Source organism: Halichoerus grypus, chromosome 6, assembly GCF_964656455.1.
Source record: "Halichoerus grypus chromosome 6, mHalGry1.hap1.1, whole genome shotgun sequence".
Classification (NCBI taxonomy): domain Eukaryota; kingdom Metazoa; phylum Chordata; class Mammalia; order Carnivora; family Phocidae; genus Halichoerus; species Halichoerus grypus.
In genome coordinates, this window is record NC_135717.1 from 3,612,580 (window position 1) to 3,629,450 (window position 16,871).

A 16,871-nucleotide genomic window follows, 5' to 3' on the forward strand; every position below is an offset into this window, starting at 1 on the left:
AAAGCATGTCCTCTGCCAAGTTGAACAAAATTGAACTTGGGCCTCTTTGACAAAAGTTTCCAGAATCCAGAAGATAAACAGGCAGAGCTGATTTCTGCTTTGTTTTCTGTTTCTCTGCCCCTTGTACAGTTCAACAGCTGCTTTGTCCCGAAGTCTTTCCTTTCCGCCCCCATTTTATCGGGGTGGTAACACAGCAGCCTTCTCAGTGCTGTCCTCAGAGTACACGTATTTAAATAAAACTAGTGTCCAGAAAAGTGGGGTGTTGTGGTTAGTGTATCTAGAGCCTTCGGTGCATGGTTCCCTGGCACACTCACTAACTGCAGATGCTAGGGTTTTTTTTTTTAAAGATTTTACTTATTTATTTGACAGAGAGATCACAAGCAGGCAAACAGGCAGGCAGAGGGAGAGGGAGAAGCAGACTCCCCGCAGAGCAGGGAGCCCGATGTGGGGCTCAATCCCAGGACCCCAAGATCATGACCTGAGCCGAAATCAAGAGTCAGATGCTTAACTGACTGAGCCACCCAGGTGCCTCTTAGTTTTTAACTATTAGTGCATTATTATTGAATTTTGTGTTAAGGTTTAGGCAAAAGATCTTTGATTTTTGCAAATTATTCTTACATGGAACGTCTCTCCTTCAGTGCCACGTCCTGGTGGCTGGCAGAGTCCTACCTGACCCGTCCAAAATTCCTAATGTTACCTGGATGTCGTCCCCCGTGGGGTGGGGGCCTGACCTGAGGAAGGGCAAAGAATTTTGAAGGGTAAACGTGACCATTACTTACTGGGTGGTCACTTCTCTTTCTGTCGCACCGGACTCTTCCCTGGGGCTCCCGGTGGCTTGCTCCCTTGCCTGAGTGCCCAGTGCTTCAGGAGAGGAGAGGACGTTCAGACGGGGCCGTCCGGGCCCCCGTCCCTCGATCAGGTGGCTGTCACAACAGGCAGGTACCGGTCGCTGCCCAGACCACTCCCCCCCATTTCAGTGACACCCTGACCCGAGGACCGCCAGGCTCTGCGGGTGGAATGTCTCCAGCCTGCGGGGCGGCTCCGGGCCACTGCCAACACTGCCATCCCCACCTGAGCCTCTTTAAAAAGCGTGGACGTGGATGGCGGCGGCCGAGTCCGCGGCTCCTGGGCCTCCACGAGCGATGGAGCGATGGCCCTCCCTCGCCCGCCGAACGTTCTCGGATTCTTTAGCCGATTGACTGTGCTAAACACAGTGAAGGTGTACTGCGAGGTGAACCTCTAGTCCTTTCTCTCTGGCGACTGCGCGGCACTCCCCTTAGAACGTACCTCCTCCTGCCTCCTACCCGTACGCTGGTTTCTACACCCTCACCTCTTGATAGACTTTCAGTTCCAGAATAGGTCGTGGTGACCTTGTCGTGGGCTCCAACACGCACACGCTCCATGTGCCAGGAGGGCGGAGCGGCCGCCATGGGGACCCTGCACCCTCAGGGGCCGGCAGGGTGGTCAGCAGCCCTGAGCCGGGCCCTTTCCTTGCATCCCAGGGTCTTCGGCAATTTCCCAAACATGCCCAAGAACGAGGCTTTCGGGGGGGAAGAGTCTCCCGCCCACGGAAGGCACAGATTCTGGGGCTCTCCCCCACGCAGATGACACAGTCACACTGTGGAAGTCACCACGGATCCTGCGAGTGATACTGTCGAAACGACCACATACTCTTGAGTAACGCTGTAGATGTGAGCAGGAGTCCTCTGAGTGAAACCATAGAGACGACCCGAATCCCCTGTAGCTGGATTTGGTCGGAATCTCCTAGGGACAGGATGTTGCTCCTGAGAAAGGGGGTGAAATGAAATGATTCTGAATGGACCAGGAACCCCAGGGCTGCCTCCTCGGCCACCTCCTGCAGAGGGGTGCCCGGGACTGCCACGAGCCCCACTTCGCAGGCCGTGCGAGGCGAAGGCGTGTCATCGCGACTGCACCCAGCTGGTGTGCGGGGGTCTCCCTTGCCGTCTGTACTCGGGGGCTCCTCAGATGGGGGCTGAACCTCCATTTTTACCAAGGAGCCCCGGCTTGGACCAGGCCTTTGGCTGCATTTCTGACAGTGTTTTAGCGTTTGTAGCAGAGGGGCTTGAGTATCCTGCAGTCTTTTTTCTTTTTTTTTCCCCATAAAAGTAGTTTTGGCCTGATTGTAAAAATATTGTTTACTTTTTAAAAAACAGATCATAGGAAAACACGTGAAGAAGAAAGCAGGGCGCCTGGGTGGCTCAGTCGAGCGTCTGCCTTCGGCTCAGGTCATGATCCCAGCGTCCTGGGATCGAGCCCCGCATCGGGCTCCCTGCTCGACGGGAAGCCTGCTTCTCCCTCTCCCACTCCCCGTTGGTGCGCTCTGTCTCTCTTGCTCTCTCTCTCTCTCAAATAAATAAAAATCTTTAAAGAAGAAAACAAAGTTAATTTCTAAACAAGAATTATTTAAGTTGCCACCCCCGTGTTGTTGCTGCACTGACCAGAGCTGAGCGTGCACAGACCCGAGTGTGTGACCGGCTGCTCCCCGGCTGCCGCAGCTGGCCAAGGTCACAGCCTTGTGAGTCGGCCCGCCCAGGAAAGCAAGGCTGAGGGGTCGGTTCGAAGGTGGAGTGAGCTGACGAGTGGTCAGGATCACAGCCTCGGTTCGTGGAGGAGGGACGAAGAGCAGGCAGAGAAGGTTGGGTTTTGAGGTTTTGTTGGGGTGTCAGGGACCGACAGAGCCGGGGCCTGGTCAGGGGCAATGGTCATCCTGCCTTCCCGAAGCCTCGGCCATCTGCTTCCCTTTGCTCTTCCTGGTTCAAGCTTGTATTTTGATTCCTGCCCTATCGGTCTGCCTGTGATTCGCCCCCCCTCCACCGATGGCCCCTAGCTTCGCCATGAGGGTGGTCCCCATGGCCTGACGAGCCCCTGTGGCTGCAGCCTCCCTCCTGCAGTTTTGGCTCTTCTAGCAAAATGTATTAAGTTGTTAGTAAAAATAGGTGCTTTAGGCTAAAAAAAAAAGGTTGTCAGAATCCCTTGATTTGGGGATTGTATATGTAAAAGTTTTTCAAAACCTTTTCCTGAACAGTCTTCTTTTTCTCCTGAGTTCTTACGGAAGTCAGAGCTTCTAGCTCCTCTGCCTTTCTAATTGCAGACCTAGGTATGTGGGAACCGCTTGGGCCGGCCGAGGAATGCTGCCTCCTTGCCTCGGCCTGGAATGCGGTGCTGGAGCAAGGCAGGCAGGGAGAGGCCAGGCTGGAGGGGCCCTGCAGGTTGTCTGTGGAGTCGTGTTCCGCGGGCCTCCCAGCCTTGCCTTCAGACCTAGAGGCCCGGCCGTGTTTCCACCTTTCTCCCCCCAGGTCTGGACCCCAGGGCTGCGTGAGGTTTCCGGAAGACCTGTCGTACCTTGCAAAATTGAAAAGGACTCGTTATCAAGTATTTGCTCCTGCCCCCAATTCTTGAATGTTTTATTTCTTAAAGGACATGGTAACAACGCTGGAAGAATATTTTGATAAAAGAGGGGGGTCCTGGAAGGCCACGCCCACCCAAGGCTCTTTCATCCCTCTTTCCCGTCCCCTCTGCTCACGAGAACACCTATGTGCAGTTGGCCGCTCGCTGTGTGCTGGGCCTCGCGCTCAGTGTCCTCGCTGCATCTGGGCTCCTGCCGCACGGAGACCTCCCAGGTCCCCCCCTCACACCATCCCCACAGCCCATTCTCAAACCAGGCCTGTCTAGTTTCAGATCCCACACCTTTCGCCATGACTCCAAGCCATTTGGTCTCTGCATTTATCACCATCACGCTCCTCTGTGGGGCAGTGCTTCGTGAGCATGTGGTATGCCTGGATGCTGTGTGTGCTGTTTAAACTGCTCTGTTTAATACTCCGAAGGACCCTGTGAAGTATGCTCTGTAGTTACCCAGTGCTCCTTGATGAGGAAAGCAGGCCGATGCATGAAGAGATTTGCCCAAAGCTGCACGGTGATGAGAAGTATCTTTCTAAATGCCGCAGAATGTTCACCCCTGAATACACACCGTAGTTTGTTCAGTGGTTCTTCCCCATAGGGAGCTCTTTAGCTGTTTACAGTGGGGTTAAAGTTTTGGTTTTGGTAACCAAGGTCAAAGAAACAAGGGTGAAGTTGATTTTTTTCTGGATGTCATAGTCTTTAACGTAAGCTGATACAGCAGTTCCCAGCTCTTTTCTATTACATCGTTGTGTTACCCATGTCCCATTTTATGGCCCACTGTGGCTGCTGCAGCTCCTGCCATCACACCCGCATCCTGGCCATTACAAAGGGGAAGATGTGAAGAAGACGCTCTGTTCCTCCTGAGGGCGTGACTGTTGGCATCCCATTGACCAGCACAGCCCCTTCGTGCAGGAGAGGCAGAGAAGCGTTGTCTTTAGATGGACGGCTGTGTGTCCCCCTGAAACTAGATCACTGTAGGAGCAAGAGAGGATGTGTGTTCAGGGAACTAGCTGCCTGTCACAGTCTGCCTTTTGGCCACCCACATATTTGTGTCCCTTCTTCCAAAATAAAAACACTCCTCCCCATCATCAAAGGAGGCAGCCCAAGTCCCACTCAGTGATTGCGCCCCATAAAATGCAGGATTTCTGGTGACGAGCACGTCCCTCATCAGGGCATTCCAGGTGGTCCCTCTGTGAAATGCTGAGCCAAGTAGAAGGCAGGGGAAGGTGATCCCAACTGTCAGTTGGCAAAGAGAAGAGCAGGAAGGACGCTCACTGGTCCCCACAGGGCCAGTCCCTGTGTGTGCATTCTGGAAGGATCCCTGCCAACCAGCCTCCCTGGCCTCGTCTGAAGTGGGTCCTAGAGATGATGTGCTTCCTAGCGGCCCGTCCCACCTTCTGCAGGAACCATGGCAGGGATCTCTGGCAGTAGGTGTCATTCTTGAAAACTGGTCTTTAATTTACTGTTGCCAGGTGCGGGCCCTCTCTGCCGGTCTCACTTGAGTGGGGGCTTCTTTGAGGCCACCCGAAGCCATAGGCTTGCCAGGCTGGTTCCCATCCTCTAGCCAGATGGCAGCCGCTTGAGAAAGACATGGCACCTCCTTCTGCAGCCCGTTGCGTCAGGCCACTAAAAGCCACGCAGGCGTCCCCGCACATCTGGTCCCAGTGGCAGGCTCTGTCCACGCCGGGCCTGCTGTCACATGCCGTGAGGGAGGGTGAACGGATTCCAGCCTATAACGTTCATATCCTCACCTCCTAACCAGTGGAGCAGCACCTGGGACCACTCCAGCCGACTTGTAGCAAACACCGGGTTCTCTGATGGTCAGAAAGTGGGGTGCCGTTGGTACGAAGGCCACAGGTCTGGTCGTTGGGTCCCGTGCCGCCTTCCCTGTAGCTTCCTGAGAAGGGCTCCTCCACAGAACTCTTGTTCAGATGTGAACCTCTTGGCCGGAGCCACCAAAGTTTTGTCTTTTCGGAAGACGTTTTCCAGTTTCATCCAGCCTTCCTTCTCGGGTTTTCTTTTCTTTTCTTTTCTTTTTTTTTTTTTAAAGATTTTATTTATTTATTTGACAGAGAGAGACACAGTGAGAGAGGGAACACAAGCAGGAGGAGTGGGAGAGGGAGAAGCAGGCTTCCCGCAGAGCAGGGAGCCCGATGCGGGGCTCGATCCCAGGACCCCAGGATCATGACCTGAGCCGAAGGCAGACGCTTAACGACTGAGCCACCCAGGCGCCCCTCGAGTTTTCTTTTCTTTGTACATCTCATTGTCCAGGTTTCTTGTTTTTCCCTTGAGGTGCCTTTTGGGGCCCTCAGTCCGTAGGCAGCAGATGCCTTACCTTGGGAAACAAGTGGTCTGCCTTCTCTTCTGCTCCGGATCATCTTTCTCTGAGTCCGCCCCCCAAATTGTTTGTTTGGTCCCTGTCTTCCTGTAGGAGATGCTCCCTAAATGTATGTTCTTTCCTGGCTTTCTGTCCACATGTAAGAGCTAGGTGCTCACGTGGACCGCTGTTGTACCTACCGGGATGGTCGGCTGGCTGGTTCCTTGTCCGGTGGGCTTCACCGGGGGGCGGGGGGTGCACAAATGCCCATCTGCAGCCTTCGTCCTGGGCTGTCATCTGCTGGGGGCTGTTGGGAAGGTTGGGGTGTCGTGGTTGGTATGCAGAATTTCAGGCATCCATTGTCAGTGCGGAATGTCAGTCCCTGGTCATGGTGTGGATGCCCAGGCTCATCCGAGCTGCTGGGATGCAATGGGGCAAGAGAAGGGGTGGCCTGGGGGCCGTGATAGCTCTGGAGGTGAATGCTCTATGGCCTTAATTTTTTTTTTTAATTTTTCTGGAAACTTTCACATGGAGTTCTTTCTGTGCCTATTTCTTATGTCTAAAATGAAGATCATTGTACTTGTATTTACATCAGTAAGGATTAAATGAGCTCTTTTTGTCTCTAACAACGTCCTGGCTAGTAGGGCAGGTGGTGGGATTCCACCTTAAGGACCAGGTGGAAGTGAAAGTAAGCGACCACCCCAGTCGCCCCTGAATCCCTTAGGCTCCTTCGTGCCTGGGCAGGGCCAGAACCAGCCTTCTGTGCCATGATCTTTGACCTGCTGCTGAAGAGGGCAGCTTCATGTGGAACCAGGGCATCCGAAATTTGGCCCGATTTCTAGGAGCCTTTGGCTTCCACGTGGCCCGGGGAGCTGTGCAAGCCAGGGGCAGACCTTGAGCATGGGGGCTGTAGGGCACGAAAATTTTTTCAGAGGAGTTTGAATGACATGTAATTCATGGAGCTCACAACTAACCCACTTAAATTTTCCAGTTAAGTTTTTCGTCCGTTCACAGTTGTGCGGCACCCACCACAGTGGATTTAGAACGTCTGTGTCACCTCTGAAAGTCAGCCCCCCGCACCCCCACCCCCACCCAGCTACTCCATCTCTGTACATGAGGGCAAGGATTCTGCAGAGGCATCTGTCCCAGGGCGCCTGGGGGGCTCAGTCGGTTAAGCATCTGCCTTCGGCTCAGGTCATGATCCCAGGGTCCTGGAATCAAGTCCCGCATCAGGCTCCTTGCTTAGCGGGAAGCCTGCTTCTCCCTCTGCCTGCCGCTCCCCCTGCTTGTGTTCTCTCTCTCTCTCTCTCTCTGGCAGATAAAGAAATAAAATCTTTAAAAAAAAAAAAAAAGGAAGGGCTGTCCCAGGGTGGGCGCTTGCCTGTCAGAGCTGTGCTCCGGACTGGAGTGGGGAGGGCTAGCGCACACGCACGCTCACCTGCAGCCGGGATCCCCGGTGCTGAAGGCAGGCGCGAAGTGTGCGGTTGGGGTCAGGTCGAATGTGAAACACCTCCAGGACAATAGCTTTAATTGCAAAACATGCTCATTAAAACACCAACCAGGGCCCTAAACCGGAATGAAAATATTATAGGGAGAGAAGTAATTGGTGAACCCGGGAGCGCCCTAGGGAGATGTCTGTTTAAAATTAAGTAGCTTCCTGGTGTTTCTCCTCCTAGGTAGGAGACAGTTTGCCTCGGGATAATTTCTGGAAGAGTGAGTCAGGAGCTGCTTTTGAAATAGCTGTTACAGTAAATAATATGAAAATGTTTATTGTTAAACCTTAATTGGAAATGACTCTTACAGCGGGAAATTGCCCTCTTTGAATCAGTTATAGATGGTGTTCGATTTTGCTACTAATTTGCTAACCCAAATCCCTGACCTACAAAATGTTGTGTTTTGTTTTACTAAAAACTCCATGTGCATGCACGTTATTACCTGGAATCTTTGTTTTTGGAACTGGAAGGTGCCTAGGAGGTCATCTCTTGTGTTCAGAGCCTGTCCTTCTGTTAGCTAGGAACAGAACTGCGGAGGCCGGGGCACTAAACTCACTAGCAGTTCTCAGCCCCCCTTCTTCCTACACGCTGTTTCCCTGCATCTCAGTTCCCACCCCAACACCTCGCCTTCGCGGGGAACCCAGAAGCCCTCCCTGGGCGCCTCGTTCTCCTCCCGAGAATCGCCCCGCGGTCTGGGAGTGATGCAGCCCTGGGCCAGCCGGGCTGCCTGGAGCCTGGCTTCCCCATCCCCATTCCAAGGATCCTGTGCCAACTCTTGTCTTCACCCAGAACCCTGTTTTTTGACATTCTGCTCTGCCTTGTGACCTCTGTCATAGGCCAGAAGCCACACCCTCTTTCTGGTTGCCCGATGATTGTAGGATGCTGTGATCGCGTGCTCGCGTGAGGGCTTCCACAGTGCGGACGGCACAACTCCGGCCGTGCGCCCTTTCGGCAGGTAGTGGAGTGTAGCTTCTCGTGTCGATCTGCAGCTGCCGAAGGAAGAGACAGATGGTGAAGGACAGAGACACTGCCTTTAAATATTCATCGTTCGTGCTTCTGTATGTAACACTGTGGAACAGGGCTGTGTGCCTGTGCACGCACAGGTTTGCGTGTGCGTGTGCATGTGCACGCGTGTGCGTGGAGCCCTCGGCCAGATTCCTGGTTCCGAACCCTTTCCTTCCTTCTCTAGTTCGGGGACGGCAGCCATCCTCGGGCATGAGCTGGGGCGGATGTTGGCTCTGCAGGGACCGGAGACCTCAGCATTGTAGGAAAATGTGTGATGTAACTTTCTAGCCAAAATACTAATGAAGGAGATTTCTGTTGGGCTGTGGGAAAACTAAGGAAAGTGGAAGCAACGTCAGACGTTTTTTAACTGTGGCTTACGAGAGGAAAATTGCAGAATGTCTTTAAATGGCCGCAGGTGGCCTTACACAGAACCCGGGGTGGGGGGGAGGGTGATGTGGACACGACATGACAGATGTCCCACCCGCCCTAACATGCTGGTGTTTAGACTGCATCTCCCAGAATCCTTTGTTCTGATTTTAGGTTTGGAAATAGAAAGCTGGTGGTGTCTGTGGGTCGGACAGCGGCCTGGTACTTTGCTCCCCGCCTTTGTAGATACGGTGGGTCCCGTGCTCAGGTATCTCTGGAAGAATCAGTACTGGCCAGTCAGGCCGGTTTAGTTGCTGACTTCCTCTGGGAGGTGCAGGCAGCCTGGCTATTGGAGCAGACGCCCGCGTATGCTGCTGAGTCATTTCATGAGAAGGGGTCTTCCCTGTCCGCTCACATGCACTGCCTCTCGTGGGCCCAGAACCTATTTTGACCTACTCTTGAATCTGGTTTTTTAAAAACGATTTGATTAAGAGAAAAAGGGAATTCAAATGCTGTGTCCCTGGGAGTTTGGAGGGGTCCCTGCTGTGTAAACAGCACTGCTGAATTAACACGGGCCAGAGGGGACCAGCAGCCTGCTGGCTGAGGCTTCGTGCGGTGCACACTTCTCGAGTTGTGAAACACCCAGTGTGCTCTGAACACCTTTCCGGAACTGTTAGGAGTGCTGTCATCTCCAGCCCGCCCCCGCCCCCCCCCCCACGACACTCTCTTGTTTTAAAAAAGGGCCTTTTTAAGCAGTTGCTAGAGGTGAGACTGTCCCTTGTCTCTGCTCTCATTTGGGTTTGCATTCTTGTTTGTAACTAAAGTTGCAGTTAGCAACTTGTTGATGACTTGTGGTCTAGAGATGAGGTGTGCTGGATACATAACGTCCAGATTTTGTGCATAGACATTCCTTAGAGGTGGGCGACCTTGGTTTCACGTGGCGCACCCAGGTGCAGGGTGACTCGGGTGTGTGGGGCCGGGTTTGCACGTGGTCACCTGCCGGCAGGGAAACCGAGGCCCGGAGCTGACTGTGCGGCCAGTCGTGGTGCCGTCCCTCTGCGAGGCACCCGCCGGCCTGGCGGTCCCGCTCAATGGCTTCTCGCTGCGCAGTTGTCTTTACGCTCGCTGCTGAGCGGTGATCATGGTATCTCAGCCTCCGACGAGCGTTCTCTGCGAGCTGGTGAACCCCGCTCGGGTACCCGTGCAGCCGTCCTGGTGGACGGGAGGTGGCGGTGTGTCTGAGCCTCTGCTGGGGACCCGCGTGGGTTCATACCTCTGTCTTCACACGTGTGGGGAAGAGGAAAACCCGTATTGGTGTCAGCAAGTGTCCCAGATCAGATTTTTGGTTCTCTCTGTGAATCGCAGAGTGATGCCAGGGTTCTGTAACGTAAGGCGAACCCCACCGTCATGGTGAACCAGGACGTTCCACTGCCGTCTCGCGGCCTTGTCCCCGTCTTTCCCACACTAACGTGAGCTCTCCCTCTTGTTGCAGGTGCACTTTTCGATTCCCCAGCACGGCCATAAAGATCCAGTTCACATCGCTGTACCGTCAGGAAGAGGCCCCGGCGTCTCCCCTCCGGCCCCTCTACCCGCAGATCTCCCCTCTGAAGATTCACATTCCGGAGCCGGATCTCCGCAGCTTGGTCAGCCCCGTCCCGTCCCCAACCGGCACCATCAGGTGAGTGGCCGACTCCGGCCTGGCCACACGCCCCCCCCCCCACACAGCACCAGGGTCCCCCCTGCTCTGGCCGTCTGTGTGAGAAGCAGGACGAGGACACAGGTGACTCAGTAGGTCTCTGGAAAATTGCAGGGGGATGGAGATTTTGAAACTATTTTAAGTGCATCAAGGGACCTGACAACTTAAAGAACATCTCTGGAGAATTCTCTCATAGAGTGAAGAGTCCCTAGAGCATTAATCACTTTCCCAGTTTGCAGTTCTGTGTCTTAGGGGCTTTCTTTAAAAGAAGCACAGGTATGATTGCTTTAAAGGCACTGACAATATTTTAAAGTAATCTGTGCATGCCAGGATTTGAACTTTGTTTTTCTAAACTTTATGAAGTTTTAGGACTTGATCTAGAGTCTGAAGGAGAGAGAGTTCTCAAACGTTCCCATCCTTGGTGTGGTGTACAGAGAAACCTTAGGGGAAGGTTTCGGGGAGATCCCCATAGAGAGGGACTAGCTGGCTCTCGACTCCGTGTCCCGCCCTCTCCCTCTGCTGGTGCCACGGCTCGGGCCACGGCACTGGCAGCTTCCCCCGTGGCTGGTGCGTCATCAGTGCAAGTGTCAGACCTGGAAAAAAAGGCAGGTCGTGTCTGAGTCTGGTTTTGCCCCCACATACCTCCTGCAGGGGTCAGTCCTCGGGGTGCCTCTGAGCCACACTTGGAAAACCGATGCTTCTCGGGCGGGAGCTGTGCTGTCCCCACAGCCTTCTGGTCAGACGCCGTGCCTTCCCTCGCCAAGCGGCCACGCTCTGGTGGTCCTCGTGTTCTCCTCATGTTCTAGGACCGTGTGTCACTCGGTCTGTGACAGTCGTGCCTCACTGCTGTCTTCCTGCTGGGACGTGTTGCGGACACGTTGGGAACAGTTTGCTTTGAGCTGGCTTGGAGCCCGCGTCCTGCAGAACCAGGGAAGAGGCGTGTCTCTCTCTCACGGAGAGAGTGGTAGGCACAGCGTTGATCATGGCGTGGCCTAGAACTCAAGGCTGGCCCCCAGTTCTGGTTCTGGCCGTGTAACCAGTTAGTGGGAGAGCCAGGGGCCTCGCTGGGCCTTGTTTTCCTTGTCGTAAGGCCAGAACGCAGATGTCCCGGCTCTGGGTGACGGGGAGGAGCGGCAGCTCTCTGAAAGCCACACGTGTGTGCGGTGCTGTGCTCAGCGCGGTGCGTGCGGCGTCTCAGGTACTCCTTCCGCCCCCTTCAGGTTTCTAGAATGGCTCTGCTCTAAAGCCCCAGATTGGGCGTGTGATCTCATTGTTATTTCAGACGGCTAGCTGGACCTTAATCTAGGGCACGAGCTTTATGCTCACACTGTGAAAATGTTCCTGCACGTACTTATCTGTAATTTATCCACGGATAAATAGTCATACGAGGGGAGATGAGCTGGGCCCTGTGGACGACGCTCTGCCTCTTCCTCACACGGCTCACGGGCCGCCCGCGACCCAGCGGCTCACCGGAGCGGGAGGTCCAGGCAAGAACTCGTGCACGAGGGCTCAGGGCATCACTATTCCTAAGAGCCGCGAAGCAGGAGCGACTCGGTGTCTGTCAGCTGGTGAGCGGCTAGATCAGATGTGGACTGTTCACAGTGGAATGTTACGTGGCCATAAAAAGGGATGCGGTGCTGACACCTGGCAGAGCGTGGCTGCCCCGTGGAAACGTGATGCGGAGTGAAGGCAGCCGAGCGTGAGGGACCGCATCCCGGTACGATGCCGTTGATAGGAAACGCCTGGAACAGGGGGTCTCGGGAAAGGCAGCAGGCGGGCAGCTGTCGGGGCTGGGGGTCGGAAGGCGTGCCCCCAGCTTTATGGCCTTTGTTTCTGGGGTGACAGTGGAAACGCTTTGGACTCAGACAGTGGTGATGGTTGCTGACTCTGTGAGTACCCCGGAAACCCCTCAGTTGTACTCTAAATGGGGGACTTATCTCAGTGAAGCTGATACAAAACCTGCCTGTCCTGACACCTTCACCCGGAGCAGCCTAAACCGGCCGCGGGCACACGGACCAGCGGTGTCCCACGCCCAGGCCGCTGGCCGCTGGGGGCCGGTCCTGGGCGGCGTGGGGGTGGCCGTGGAGGGCCCTCGGCACCCAGCAAACCCCGGGCAGGCCGTCAGTGTGGCATTGTTAATAATCGGGTTATGATCCAGCCAGATAGACACTAAGAAAGAAAAATGTATTGGTTTGTACCTGGAGGGCTTCAGAAAATAAATATATTTCCCAGGAATATTCCAAATCAAAACAGTAGCCAGCCGGTTAAGATATTCAAGCCAGGCTCTGCGTCCTGACGTTGCTTTTGTGTTGGACGGGAGGCCGGAGCTGGAAGCAGTTCAGGGAGGTGTGGACCGAGCGCAGGTAGGAGCTCGGCAGGTGCGGCTGGAGCTGTGCTGAGCTCGGGTGCGTGTGAGGGGCCAGTGCCCGGGCCGGGCGGGTGGGGGCGCTGTGTCCCGCCTCCCCCCTCCCGCTTCTCCTTTTCATCTGGCGGAAGATGTGGGGAGAAAGTAGCCACTGTGGGACTGGCCCTCTCTCCCTTTTTGGCCTTGAAGTATCAGAGAAGGGACTTCTGTTTACATCCGCTTATCTTAGTGCAGTGGAATCCAATTTAGAAACCTCAGAGGCCCTTGTGGTTTCGCTTGCCAAGATCCTGTTCAACTTCTGGGCTGTTGCAGGGTGGAGCCTCGTGTTTACAAACACCCACCACCCCTCCTCTCCGCCCTGGGACGCCCCCCGACCTCCCCACCCCCACAGCGACCGAGGAGGGGAGCAGGGCTGAGGGCTCGGCTCCGCAGGGCGGGGGGTGGGGGGAGGGCCTGGCGCCCAGCGGCCTGCCTGCACAGCTGTCGCCCGTCCCTCTGACGACACAGCGGGAGGGGGGAGGGAAGGGCGCCTCTTCTCCTAGTTTGGTGTGCCTGCATCCCGCTCTCGCCATTGGCCAGCTCACCCGGGCCACCTGGGGGCCGTGGTCTGGGCCGCTTTCCTGCCCGGACCCGGTTCCTCCAGCACCCTGGCCTGAGCCCCTGTCCCCTGCAGGGTTTTCCGATCGGCGGTCCCGGGAGGAACATTCTCGAGAATAAACAGCCACACCCCGCACTCCGACCCCGCCCGCCCTCCCTTCTGTTTGGCCTTTTCCTGCTCCCCCTGCCGGCCAGGGGGCGTGACGCGCCTGTGGGTGGGTTTGTTTTGTTTTGGGCGTTTGTTTGTGTTTTGTTTTTTTTTTTGCGTTGATGTACTCCACCCAGAAAATGAATGAATGCTCTTTGAAATAAATTCTGCTGTCTTCAGCAGCATTTTATTGACTTTTTTTTTTTTCGTTTTGCAAAGAAGTGTTTTTAGGAAGAAGAAATCAGTTCACCATTTTCTGGGTTTTACAAAATGAGAGACCAGTCTATAAAGAGCTCTTGGAGCTAGGAGTTTTAGGGACAGAGCTGACATGAAGCCAGAGGAAGGAGGGGAGCTGGTCTTTCCCAAGAGCCAGACTTTACAAGCTGTTTCTTTAAGAAGCCTTTCCTCTCCTTGATTTTTTTCAAGGTAGAGCCCAAAAACCAGAGTAATTTGTGTTGTGAAATCTGGCAAAGTGTAAGCCGCTGACTTCAAACTGAAACCGCCCTTGACTGTGGTCTTCAGGCGCATTTCCCCCCCATCGGTGGTTGGAGCTCGGCTGCCCTCTCCTCCGGTCCGGTCCGTCCGGGAGAAGTGCTTCCGTTTTTTCAGCCGACTGGGGCCCTTCCTTGGGGTGACGTTTCCTGCGTCACAGCTCCCAGCCCGGCCTCCAGATGCTTCCCGTAATGCCAGCAGGGGCCCTCGCCTGCTGATCCGTTGGTCCAGGAGCCCCATCGTCTGTGGCTCACCTGGGGCCACTTTCCTTTCCAACACCTCTCCTGTGGACTTCACACCCCCACCCAGTCCCTTTCCCTGCCGAAAGCTCCGAGAAATAAAAATCGGTTCATCCACACAGAAAGGTGGGCCCTCCACCTTCTTTGTATTTTCCCTTCTGCCGAAATCCGTGCCAGGATGTATTTTGGCTCTAAAATGTTAAGAGAAAGTTCTTATCTTCACTGGGGTGGCCCTTTCCCTGTTCTTGGGCACATCTCACGGGGGCCCTTTGGTTCCTGCTCCGTGTGTTGTTGGCCGTCCTTCTGGGTGATGCCCGGCCTGTGTGCGCTGCTGCGCCCGCGTGGGCACATGACCCGGCAGCGGAGGGCCCTTCCCAGGCCTCACACTCTGGGAAGCAGGAAGAACCTGGAGGGCAGGGGCTGAGGGGGGCATTCCCCCAAGGTCTGCACCGGGCAGGCCGCCCCTCGGGGTGTGTGTGCCTGGTGAGGTCCGGGCTGAGGAGCAGCTCGGGCCAGTTTGCTGACTGCTGGGCACAGGGCAGAGTGCGTTTCAGAAACGAGTTAGGCTTTTGAAATAGCTTCCCAGGATTTCACAGCATCGCATTTATCTTAAGCATTCCTTAAGAGCAGTCTCAGAAACTGGCCTCTATGGATTTTCTTTCCCTGTTCTCGTATTTTTTTTTTTTCCAGATTACAGAAATACTGTGTATGCATTATACAGAACTCAAACATTTCGGAAAATGAAGCTCCCCCACCCTGCTGCTCCCAGGACAGGTCATGAGATGCGTCTCCTCTACACGTTCCCGACGGCTTCTCTCACGGGGGCTGCTGTGGGTCCCTCCTCTGCAGGAAGGCCCCGTAGAGTCCAGTGTCCTCCCGCGGTCTTTTTCTCCTTTCCTGCTGGGTTTTGGGCGCCTTTCCGAGTCACCGCTCTGCAGGGGCTGGAATTGGCTTCCCGAGCTTCCCACTAGGGGGCCCACGGGCCGTGTCCAGTGTCCTGCCCTCAGGGGTGGCCCTTCCCAAACGTCTGCACATCTTACACGGAGGCAACGCAATTCTCAGATTTGGTTATTTTGTTGAAAATATGCTCTTTGAGAGTCACGAGCCCCGGGATTTTAGGGCAGTGATGAGGCTAGGAGCCGTTACTGGTGCTCGCGCCGGGCGTCTGCCGGCACCTGCCGGGTGGTGCTGTGGCCCGTTCCCAGATGGGACACCGACGCCCGGAGACCGTATGCCGCCCGCAGGTCCGTGCTCCGTGCCACGACAGTGGCGCCAGCCTCGTGCATGCCACTGAAACTTTTAAACAGGTGGTTTTTATCAAAGGGATCCGTGCACGTGGTAGAAGAACCTAAACGTGCCCCGAGGCGGCACCGCGGGGACGGTCCCCGCCCACCTCCGGGCTACGCTGGTGTTGGCTCACCTCGGCCGGCCCGCTGCGCGCCTCTCGGCTCCTCGGTGTGCCTCGTAGTGACGTCCCCGGTGGGAGGTCGGGGTTTTGTCTTCCCACCCCGGGACCTCAGGACCGTTGGGCCCGTGAGCGCTGGCGTTTTCTCAGCGTGCCCGTGCTTCCTGCAGCACCCGCTGTTCCTCACTCGTGCTCTGGCCGCTCCTGCCCCGGGCGGGGGAGGGACTGAGGGCCTGTTCACTGCGTTTGGTTCGGTCCCCTGTCCCCGTGACCCGACCCGCACATCCCCCCGCCGCCCCCACGAACATCTGTCCTGCGGACCTGCTGGGAAGGCCTTCCTCGGGAGCCCGGTCTCCCTCGGCCTGGACCCAGCCTGGGGCACCTCTGACCCTGCAGTCGGACCCCCGGGCAGTCCGGGAGCTCCCTCTGCCCAGTCTTTCCCTTTCCCCGATCTGCTCCTCGGTTTTATTGGGGAACATTCTCCAGTTGCTTCCTGGAAATGGGTACAGGACAGGTGAATGAAAATCACGAGAAATCTTCCAGGCCTGAAAATCATTGTTTTTCTCCATTCACACTAGATGAAAGGTTTCACTAGTGGAGAATTCTCGGGGGGACACATTTTTCCCTCATAACTTAAAATCACTTTCTAGCTTTGAGTGTTGCCGTTAGAGAGTGTGGTGCCCCCCCCCGGCTCCTGACCCTCTTGGACCGGACGTTTGTCCTCAGAGCACGCGGTGTCCCTGCGTCCCCACCTCCACCAGCATGTCTGCAGCGCTAGGAGCTGACCTTACTGTGTCCAGGGAGCTTCCCCTCCTGCTCTTTCCCCTCGCCGCTTCCCGTGGGCTCTGGGGGGCTCTGGGGGGGCTGTCCTCCCACCCTTCACTGAACTTCTCTTTCTCCTCTTTTTAAAATTCGAAGAACGTTTCCCCGTCCTCCATAAGTGCCTTAGCGGCCTTCTCACCAGCTAATCAACGCGGTCTGTGCCCTTCTGGGGTCAAGGCCACGCTCCGTTTTGCTGTTTCACACCCCCCCCCCCCTGTGAGGACAGTGCCCTCGGCAAAGCTGGGGAGATTAGGAGGCAAGGCTGTAAATTCACTGAAATGGTGTTTCAATAAGAAATGATACTTCAATCGAAGCACTTATTTTGTAGAATAAAAAGATCCTAGTTTTCAGAAGAGTTCAAAAGGCATGAATGAAAAACAGAATTACCACTTACCTCTATGTATTCATCAAAAGTATGATCTTCTGCCTGAAAAGCCTTTCGGCTCAGCTGCCATCCCATTGAGGAGTTTTTTGACTGAAAATTAATAATCTAATTAAAATCTCAG

General features: G+C 55.2%; 1 protein-coding gene across 2 annotated transcripts in view; it reads left to right on the forward strand.

Annotated features, from left to right (window-relative positions):
* Window positions 1–16,871, forward strand: part of FOXK1 (forkhead box K1) — an 82,850-nt gene that overhangs the window by 55,944 nt on the left and 10,035 nt on the right. For both annotated transcript variants that reach the window (XM_078074260.1, XM_036116560.2), the window contains exon 2: window positions 10,094–10,279. In XM_078074260.1, coding sequence (XP_077930386.1) covers window positions 10,094–10,279 — 186 coding nt within the window. The remainder of the gene's footprint in view (window positions 1–10,093; window positions 10,280–16,871) is intronic.